The sequence below is a fragment of the Phytophthora infestans genome, genomic scaffold (genome assembly GCF_000142945.1).
Source record: "Phytophthora infestans T30-4 supercont1.28 genomic scaffold, whole genome shotgun sequence".
Lineage (NCBI taxonomy): Eukaryota > Oomycota > Peronosporomycetes > Peronosporales > Peronosporaceae > Phytophthora > Phytophthora infestans.
The window spans coordinates 1,940,911-1,951,244 of NW_003303731.1; the positions used below are offsets into that span (position 1 = coordinate 1,940,911).

Here is a 10,334-nt window from a genome sequence, read left to right on the forward strand (position 1 = left end):
GGCTGAGCAAGATGGTACATCTTGCTCCAGCTCCCGTCACTGTTACGTGCGAACAAACCGCAAGGTTGTTCACTGCGGACCATCCGCAGACAGACGGCCAAACAGAGCGCGTCAATCGAGTGCTCGAGGACACTCTGCGCAGTGTGTGCGCGGCAGCACCACGTACGTGGTCGACGCAGGTTCCAGTTGTTGAGTTTGCGCTCAACAACGCGGTGCACACGTCCACGGGGTTCACGCCGTTCTACTTGAACGGCTTCCGTCACCCCAGAGTGCCTCTCACTCTTCGAGGAGACACTGAAACCTCTATTCTAAGTGGGGGAGAGGCTCGGAAAGCCCTTTCCTCCTAGGTCTCGGATGTGAGATTAGTTTCGCTGCGGAAACAAGCGGAATCCTTTATGGATACCAAGCTGAGAGTTGTCAGCAGGGTCCGCGATGCCATGGCAGCGGCCCAAGATAAACAAAAGGAGTACTCCGACAAACATGGAAGAGGAAACTTAAGTATATTTAAGGTAGGGGACTTAGTGTTGCTAGACACGAGGAACCTACCTCTTGACACTGTCAGCTCTGTCGGCAGCAACAAGCTGAAGCACTGCTTCATCGGACCATTTGCAGTCCTGGCCAGACATATTGCGTCGTACACCATTGACCTGCCAAAGTCAATGACGACGCACCCGACGTTCTACGTTGGACGTCTTAAGGGCTACTTTGATCCGCAGGGGGTTGCTGACTCGCAGACCCACCTTGACCCAGCTCCTCGAAGCGAGGGTTGGTCACAGACGTCGACGAGGGCGTCGGAGCAGGCACCCAAGCCTCGGTCGGAACGGCAAGGCTGCGGTCAAGACCGTACGCCGGAGGGGCTCCGTACGAACGGACCCCGGCGCCATACGCCGAGTACGCTGAGTACGCCGGGTACGCACCATACGTTTACGTCTAGGAGTGCGCCGCAGGCGGCTCCGGACGTGGCAGCAGAGCCTCGATCCGTCGGATCATGCGAAAGGCCTCGTCCAGATCAGACGAAGAGGCCCGGCGATCCACCCGCAGGTGCAGGCTCGCGGCCTCTCGCTCCAACAGGTCCAGGATGCCCGCAAGACGAGCGAGCTCGCACTGATATCCGGCCTGGCGGCAGCATCACCGCCAGTCCCATGGCCAAGTGCAATCTCAAGCACGAGGACACGTTGACGGAGGCCAACCTCAGTGCCCTGTGTCGGACCCGCAGGAGAAGCACTCGGACGAGAGTGGCGTTCAAAAGGGCGCCGAGTACTCGTACTCGTACGAGGGCACCTCGCCCCTGCTTGACCGGAATAGAGAAGTCCACTTCCACGTGGGGCGGATCCTCCAGGAGCAACGGCGTCGCGGTAAGCGACAGCTCCTCGTGAAGTGGAGGGGTTATGCCCACTCCGAGAACTCGTGGGAGCCGATTAAACGGCTCCTGATTGACTGCCCGAAGGATGTCGCAATCTGGGAACAGAAGCGGCGGCAGCTTCATAAGTAGTCCGGGGCTTCTTGCCCGAACGGGGTACGGACGATGAATACATTCCGTACCCGCGCTTATCTTGAGCGCTAGAAGCCGCGCGCTTCAGAATGTTCCTTGGCAGCATGCGCTTGCTGATCAAGTGAGCAAACCGCACACGAAGATCACGCTGGTCCAGGATGCGGGACAGCAGCTGATCTTCATGGAGTTCCCGTAACTCCGTGGGTGAGTACTTAAGAGACTCCACCCATGCCCAGAACATGTCCTCACAAGAACTCCACGTGGGACAGTTCTCGGGCATAACCCAGGGGTATCCCCAAAGAGGATAGAGACCACCCCGGGTCTCGGGCTTCTTACGACAAGTCGTGAAGTCCTTAAGGGGGATGCGGTGTGACGCGAGAAGCACACACCGAGCAGCCTCCAAGTTGTCAACGAACAATTGTTCTTTCTGAACAAGGGCACGCTCGTAGATGCCCCTAGAAGTGTGACCGCCCACAAGGCCACGAGGAGCGACGAGAAGCTCTAAGAAGAGGTCAGCCCCAGAGCTCTCCTCGGGAGGCCAATACCCTCTTGAGTCGATGGCAGCTCCCTGGCTGACGGGTGCCACCACCGAACCCCCACGCACACGCTGGGCAGCTTGGAATTCCTCCTGCTGCTGGTCGAGGTCATTCGAGACCTCCCGGGGCTCAGCGATAGCACCCTCCTCCTCTTCTTCTTCCTCCTTTTCCTCCTCTTCATCCGAGGAGTCGAAGATACTCTGATAGGGGTGTTGAGTCTCCTTCTCCTCGCGGAGTGGAGACTTAGAGGCTGTACGCTTCTTTGAGGGCTTGGCGCCTTCGGCTTTAGAGGCCTTAGCACGCGCAAGACCCTCGGCAAGCGAGAGACGTTTGCGAGGATTCTCTTCCTCATCGCCACCAGCTTTATGAGTGCCCTTAGCCTTGACGGCCGGACTCTCAGAGCGCACAGAAGTCCTGGGACTATGATCACCTTGATCACTAGCGAGCCACTGCACGCTGTCGTCCTTGTACTCGCTGGGCATTGGGCTGTTCCCTCCCGCAGAGCCCGCAGGAGCATCGTGCGTGCTCTCGGATTCGGCTTCGTCCTCACTGCCAGAGTCGAGCTCACGTTCAGCGAACCGAGGGCTCGGACGATTGTCTGAGGCCGAAGGTGACTGCGGCGCTTGCTTGCTCGCTTGCCCACAGCCGCGTCAGCCGAGGAATCGATCGCCTCGGAGGCCACCTGAGTAGCCTCCTTGAGTGCCGAGCCTTTGCTGTGAGGCTTAGTGCTCTTGACTTGCGCCTTACCGGCAGCAGCCTTAGAGCGTGTCTTAGCACCGATCTTAGCAGTGCCACGAGGCATGATTAACGGTCGAAGTAGAGACCCAGAAGAAGAGCGCACAGACTGCTGCTCGAGGCTATAACTATGAAGTGAGCCTCCGCCGCGCTCGCGCGGCCAAGTCGATGGTTTTCGACTTTGAGAATGAGAGTTTGTGACGAACACCTCTTCATTCTGATTGGTCGGTAAGCCGAACCTAAGTGAGGGAGGATGTAACGGAATACGTAGCCCTAAGTGTACCCTGGTTACATGAAGTGTGACACTTCACACTTCAGGAGTATGACACGTCATACTTCGGGATATTTGGTACAAAGTACCAAGGTCGTTCAAAGCCAACCAATGGTCAACGACGTTGCATTTCTATAGGTGACTTATAGTTTGTATTAAACCCAAACTTTATCTACCTATAAATATATGCCGCCTGTGACGGGGTCACACAGCACTTGCGCCAGAGTATACAAACTCTCAGTGAACGGCAGTTCACAGGTCCCCTCTTTATTCAAAAGAGAGCGAAGTGACCTAAATAAGGTAAATTGTAAACTGAGTGGCCAAAGATCACCTACCGGTTAAAGCGGCCGCCTGCACAAACGACTATTTCCGACATTCTCAAGATGGCCCCCCAGACATCATAGTCCGCGCTTCGCAGTTGAGCTTGTAGGTACATGAACACGTAGAAACTTCTTAAACAGTATTTCAAATTGTAAGATAGGGTCGGATCACGGTACCGGAAGTGAGAGAGATTTCTGTACTCGACGAATCATTCTAATGAGCTACACAGATAATATCTGTTGAGACAACGTCAAACAAAATGATACTTACGAATCATTTAGAGTTATCGAGATAATCGAGCTTAAAGTTGGCCATTTGATTTTCGCACTTAACCGAAACAGTGAAATTTATTGTAAACTTCCAGCGAAAAACTGTAAAACTACCCTTATTCAATTGCTTTTAACAAGAGCTTTTAAATAAAACTTAAATCTCTAAAATTGAAAAAATATTGAGCTCACAACACTCCTAAATGTATCTTCGTTTCGAGGGCCCATAAATGAAGATAATATTTTTGAGCGATCACAACTTCTTCAGTTTTAGGCATTCTGCAGCTTATAAGGGCTCAAAAGATAGTTAGAGTGCTTAAATCGCGATTCGTACTTAGGTTCATAAGTATCATTTAGTTTTGGGTTGTCTCATAATATGAGACAACCCAAAACTAAATGATACTTATATGTGAGCCACATATTATGTGGTTCACATACGAAGCCGCAAGCAAAGTTTTTTCAAACTGGTGTACGCAACACTTTTTTTGCTCAATCAATTTGTTAAATTTGTGAGCCTCACCTTTCGGATGCTTCGTCACGTGCTCGCGGAGTCGCCTGCGTCGGTGCAAGTGCACTACCAAACGTCTTCGTTATGTTGGGTAGACGCGGATTTTTCGTCCGCTCCAGTGTTACAACGTGGAGATGGTTGCAAGTCTCTGCACGTGGGTGAGACCTATCACAACTTTACGCTGGAGCGAGTGGCCACCGTGCCTGAGTACAACGTAGACGCGCTGGAGCTACGGCATGAGCCCACACAGGCCAATTACCTCCATCTGGACGCAAAGGACCCCAACAATGTATTCGCTGTCATGTTTCGCACGCCGCCAAGTAACTCGACAGGTGTGGCGCACATTCTGGAACATACAGCACTGTGCGGCTCCAAGCGCTTCCCAGTGCGCGACCCGTTCTTCAACATGATCAAGCGCAGTCTTAACACGTACATGAACGCGCTCACGGGCGCAGACCACACCATGTACCCGTTTTCTACGACCAACGCGAAGGACTGGCACAACCTCATGAGCGTGTACCTGGACGCGGTCTTCTTCCCCCATTTGAGTAAGCTGGACTTTTTGCAGGAGGGCCACCGACTCGAGATTAGCGAGGAAAAAGGTGAACTCGTGTACAAGGGAGTGGTGCTTAATGAGATGAAGGGCGTGCTCTCGGACAGCAACAATCTCTTTGGCACAAGGTTGCAGCAGGAACTCATGCGAGGCACCATCTACGAACACGTGAGTGGCGGTGACCCTAAGGATATTCCGTCTCTTACTTACGGAGATCTACGCGCCTTCCACGTAAGAAATTACCACCCGTCGAACTGCTGCTTCTACTCATACGGCGACTTGCCTCTCACGGACCACCTGGCTTATCTGGATAAGGAGGTTCTTAACAAATTCGAATATCGCGCCGATTCTGCCGCTGTTCGCGTGTGTACCGAAAATTTCAGTATGCACAAGAAGAGCTCAAATGACCCGGAATTGATCGTTATCAAGGGTCCTAGCAGTAATATGAGTGGAGAGGCAGCGGATCCCAACATCAAGTATTGCATGAGTAAATTTGTGGACGTGAAGTCTACAGACCCCTTTCCGACCTTCGTGCTGCGAATTGTGGGCTATCTTCTCACGAATGGACCTGCGTCTCCGCTGTTTAAGGCACTGATCGACTCGAGTCTTGCCCAGGACTTTTCGGTTGGAACAGGCTTCGACACATCCACGTATTACCCCACCTTTGGAGTTGGTGTAGAAGGTATTGAAGGCGGAGAGGCGGCGGTGCCGGCTATTCGCGTGGCAGTTCATGATGCATTGGAAAAGGTTGTGGCTGAGGGCTTTGACAAAGAACGAGTGACCGGAATTCTGCACCAGTTGGAGTTGAGTCTCAAGCACGTGACAGGCAACTTTGGATTGCAACTCATGCACGGCATCAGCTCTGTCTGGGCTCACGGTGGCGACCTCATCAAAAATCTACAGCTGAACCCGCTGTTGGAACGCTTGAATGACGAAATGGCATGTGATCCGAAGTTCCTAGAGGGTTACGTGCGCGATTACCTCATGCGGGATGATCTGCACGAGGTACAGATGCTTATGCTGCCTTCTGAGGATTTCGTCCGCAACCAGGAGCGGTGCGAGCATGAAAATCTAGCCACCAAGCTTCTTGAGCAGTCCAACGCTGATTTGGACCGCATCGCCCGAACCACTGAGCAGCTTGAGCGTCATCAGCAAAAGGAAGAACCGGTAGAGTGCTTGCCCACCTTGACGCTGGATGATATTCCACGTGTGGAGGAAGGCAATTTTGACCACATTGAGAGGACAGAGCTCAACTCAACGTCCGCCGAGTTCGTTCGCGTGCCATCCACGAACGAGATTTCGTACTTACGTTTTCTCTTTGACGTGGGAGCACTGCCTCAAGAATACCACCGATTCATGAACGTATTTACTACGGTTTTTGGATCTCTGGGCACTTCTCGCCTTGCTTATGACGAACTCCCCACGGTCATTGCAAACTGCAGTGGCGGTGTATCGTGCTCAGCAATGACGGCACCTTCGCTTACAGATGCCCACGGCGAACCCTGCACCCAATCTCTTCTGCTCGGTACGATGTGCCTCCCTCACAAGGTGGGCGAAACGTTCAGTCTGATGCACGAGCTGCTCACGGACACGCAGTTCTTGAGCGACGAGAATTTGCGTCAACTGCGTCTTATTCTGCAGAGTAGCGCTTCCACTGCTAGTAGCAGCATTTCTTCATCTGGTGCTGCTCTCGCTGGCACACGTTCGCGTGTTGGTCTCACCCCTGCAGGTGTGTACGACGAGTTGTACAGTGGTCTTAGTCAGATCGAGCAACTTCAGAAGTGGGCGCAGTGCTCTGATGAAGAGCTGCGTCGGATCGCCCACGTACTGCAGGATATCGCGCGCGTGGTGTTCTCACCCGAGAATATGCGTATTTCTGTTGTGACAGAGGACAAGTTGCGCTCTCAAGTGGAGCAATCGCTCAAGTCAAAGCTGCTTCAGCCTTTGGCTGCGTCCTCGTCGCTACCAGATCTCGCTTCGCTCACGTTGTCACAGGAAGAGCTGAAGTTTCCGATCGTGTCACCCAAAAACTACTTTGCCTTCCCAGTGTCCGTGAATTTTGTTGTGGAGACGCAGCCGTCTGTGTCATTTGCACACGAAGATCACGTGCCGCTTACGGTATTGGCGCAAATTATGTCGTCGTGTTACCTGCACCAGCAAGTGCGTGAGCAGGGCGGGGCGTACGGATCTGGCGTCTCTCAGAACGAGGGCTCCTTTTCGATGAGCTCGCACTACGATCCGAACACGTTTAAGACGCTGGACGCGTATGCTGGCGCCCGTCGATGGGCTGTCAGCGGCGAGTTCTCAGACCGTGACGTGCAGGAAGCGCTGCTGTCAGTTTTCGCGAGCGTTGACGCGCCCAAGACTCCGTCGATGAAAGGCCGTATGAGCTTCCTGCGCGGCATCACAAACGACATGAGTCAGCGCAGGCGTGAGCAGTATCTCTCGTTGAACCGCCAGGATCTTGTCGATGTCGCGAACAAGTATTTCGGTGAATTCTCGCCCGAAAAGCGCATCGTCATCATCGGCAAGGACGGTGACGATCTTCATGAGTTCTCGGACAGTGGCTTCAACGTTTATCGGTTTTCCCCTGGTGCTTCGCCAGAGTCGTAGGCCCACACGGATTAGAGCAGGGAGATAACATGGGAATCAACATCACTTCAAGCATAACTATATATTTGTGGTTGCCTCGCCTCGCTTCGCCTCGCCTTCCCAAAGTTTAAGATGTCCCATTGGATACTTCACTAGTAATTGCAGTTGTTGCTCTCTTCTGCGCCCGAGATCGTACGGCAAATTGGGCAATCGAAGCGGGTCCGGTACCACTCGTTGATGCAGTGCTCGTGGAAAAAGTGTCCACATGGTGAGAGCACGAGCTGGTTACCGTCCAGCTCAGCCCATTCGCATAGACAGATAGGGCACGAATCCGAATCCACTTCAACATCGCGTGGGTCAACATACTTGAGCTGGCGGATAGAGCGGACGTGCTGATTCTCGTGCTCGAGAGGAAACTGCAGAAACTCCTTAGCCAAAAAACGCGTGGCTGCGATCTCATTGCACACTTCCACCTCCTGTTCGGCAGCGAGGTACTCACAGAGAGCAACGATGAACTCTTCGAGTCCGGCGGTTCGTTTGCCCACGAGCGACGAGGGGTCTTTAAACATGACGACTCGACGTGGAAAACCGACGTCTTTGAGCTGGTCGCGCACCGCGCCACACACGGAGCACCCACGTTGTTTCTTGTGTGCCGCGAGACGCGCGAGGAGCCTCTTGCGCAGGCGATAGAATTCGGAGTAGCGCTTGCACACAACCCACTTCTGTTTGTAGTAGTCGCTGGTGATCTCCAGGTGGTAAACGTAGTAGTTGCCCGAGGCACCGCGCACCAACACGGCTTGACAGCTCATGGCTAGCTGCGTCATGGATTCCTGGTGGATACGACGAATGAGAATACGCTTCGCGGCCACGCCGTTGTCGGCCACAAGGCAGATGGGCATGTCCTGGAAGCGCTGCTGGCCCACGGATTTAGCTGGAAGACGGTAGTTGGAAGCCTCGGGTTTTGGCGCAAACTGCTGACCGTAAAATGAGGTCATGTCACCTTCGACGTCCTCAACGGCTTCAGATCCGGCGTACGACACGGCGGCGGGGCGCTGCATCGGCTGGTTATCTTGGGGCCAGCGCACGCTACCGCCGGCCTTAGCATTGGGGCTACTGCTGAACATGCTGCTGATGTCGTCGTTGGACCTCGGGCTGTCTTCCAGCTCGCTATCGAGCCATTCGACGTCGTCGTCGTGCAACTGCGCCATAGCTTCCACACCGCTCTGCACTGGTAAAATCGATGTGACGGAGACAACCTCGTGGGGCGGAACGTTGCGATTGACTTACAAAAATCAAGTTACTTGACTGCCTCTTACCGTCGCGGAAAAAAGTCGCACGTCGTGAATAAAACCGAAGTACGATTGGATGAAAAAGACAACCGACTACAGTACAGGTACAGCGTAGTTGCAGGCCGCTTTGCTTGACCATGCCGAATAAGGAATGCTTAACCTGCAAACCGGGCGACGACACGCACCACCAAAGTGCCGTGGAGAATACGGGCTGCGAGGAGAGCTACCTGCGCGTCGACGGTGAGTTGTGACCGTTGAATTTCGGTTGCTTCGTTTCTCGGCAGTCATTCTCCGACTGACGCATGTCGGTGCCAGCCTGCATGAAACTCAACAACGGCCGCGTCTCGGCCTGCACCGAGGTAAGGCTAGTAGCGGCAGATACGACTTAAGGCAGGATGACTAACATTCGATGCGACAGGAGTGGAAGAAGTTCCGCCAGTGCCATGAACAGGGCAAGACAACGTCCAGAAGCGGCGACAAGCAGTGAAGGGCAATGGCAGGAGTACATGTATGCTAGACACCCGACTAAGCAGTTATCGCACAATACAGACCGTTATCCGTTTGGATTATAGGTGGCGGGGATCTGAAACGACTGTGGCTTGCCATTTAATTCAGTCAAGATAAGAATGCTGGAATTCAGCCTGAGTAGGTGAGCCCGTGGGTGCATCTAACTGTTGTAAAATGTCCACGAGCTGGTGTACTGTATTACGTGTTAATAATTTTTGTTTTGGGCCAATGGTGGCCGTAAATTGTGACCACCTTGACAAAATCTCTTTTGTATGCGAGCCTCCCTACATGTACAAAAAACGCGAGCGTTAGCAGCATGTTTTGCAACTTGTGGTGAAAATCGCACCGTCAAATAATAAAAATTGACTGAGTTATGATCACTCGACGAGGTCGTATAATTGTGTCCAGGCCCCGATTAAGCATAGGGCCTCAATATAAAACATGTTAAGTTCGAAATGATACACAGATAAGGATTGTACAGTAAACGCAGCTCTTTTAAGCAACGCGACCGCCACAATTGCCGATTTCCGGCGGTAAAACTGAGTGGCATGTGTCCATCCAGCATCAAGTTAAGTATTCAGTTTCAGTCAGCATTTAGCACCACTATGACCTACGACGACGACTTCCGGTTGCGAGACGTAGCTATCATGCATGTCTACGACGTCTCTTGCGTGTTCGTATCCGAGTTGTTGAGGCCGAAGCAGCGAACACTTTGCCGATGGTACGCTCTATTCCTAGACATGGGGATTGTCAGTGAGAATCAATCTACACGCGCTGGCCCCCTCTGGTTTTAGCAGCTATAGAAGGTTACGTTGAAGCACACGACGTTCTACATTGAAGAGCTTCGTAAACTTGTGATCAAGAGCTACCCAACAGCTGCAATCGTTTCAACAGCTACAATTTGCAGAGTTCTGAACTTTTGACCTCAATTTTAGTCGAAAGGTGCTGTCCAAGGCAGCTCCTAAGACTGCTGGAATTGAAGTTTACCGCTATGTTCCTTTCTATTTTCTCATTTGCTGAGCAGCTCATTTTCCTGGGCGAAACAGCAAAAGATGGCGCCACGCTGAGCGCCGAAACGGTTGGTCCAATTGGAACATCGTGCGGTAGTCAAGCTTCCATTTCGCCGAGGCAAAAAACTTATAATTTGGCGGCACTTAAGGGGGACGATTACAAGAGAGAAATTGCATGCTGCATTTGTTAAGAATATTATCCCTCGACTTAATCCGTGGCCGCTTCCGCGTTCCATTGTCATTATGGACAATGC

The 10,334-nt window shown here is 52.7% G+C and overlaps 2 protein-coding genes across 2 annotated transcripts; one reads left to right on the plus strand and one right to left on the minus strand.

The window, feature by feature from the left end:
• Window positions 1-4,148: 4,148 nt before the first annotated feature.
• On the plus strand, window positions 4,149-7,295 carry PITG_13437 (metalloprotease family M16C, putative; the record flags this gene model as incomplete). Its single annotated transcript, XM_002900024.1, has 1 exon — window positions 4,149-7,295. The coding sequence occupies one exon, from the start codon at window positions 4,149-4,151 to the stop codon at window positions 7,293-7,295; it is 3,147 nt and encodes a 1,048-aa protein (XP_002900070.1).
• Window positions 7,296-7,337: 42 nt separating this feature from the next.
• Window positions 7,338-8,692, minus strand: PITG_13438 (uncharacterized protein; the record flags this gene model as incomplete). The annotated part of the gene is made up of 1 exon (XM_002900025.1): window positions 7,338-8,692. One exon carries the CDS (start codon window positions 8,480-8,482, stop codon window positions 7,427-7,429), a length of 1,056 nt encoding a protein of 351 aa, XP_002900071.1.
• Between the last annotated feature and the right edge of the window lie 1,642 nt (window positions 8,693-10,334).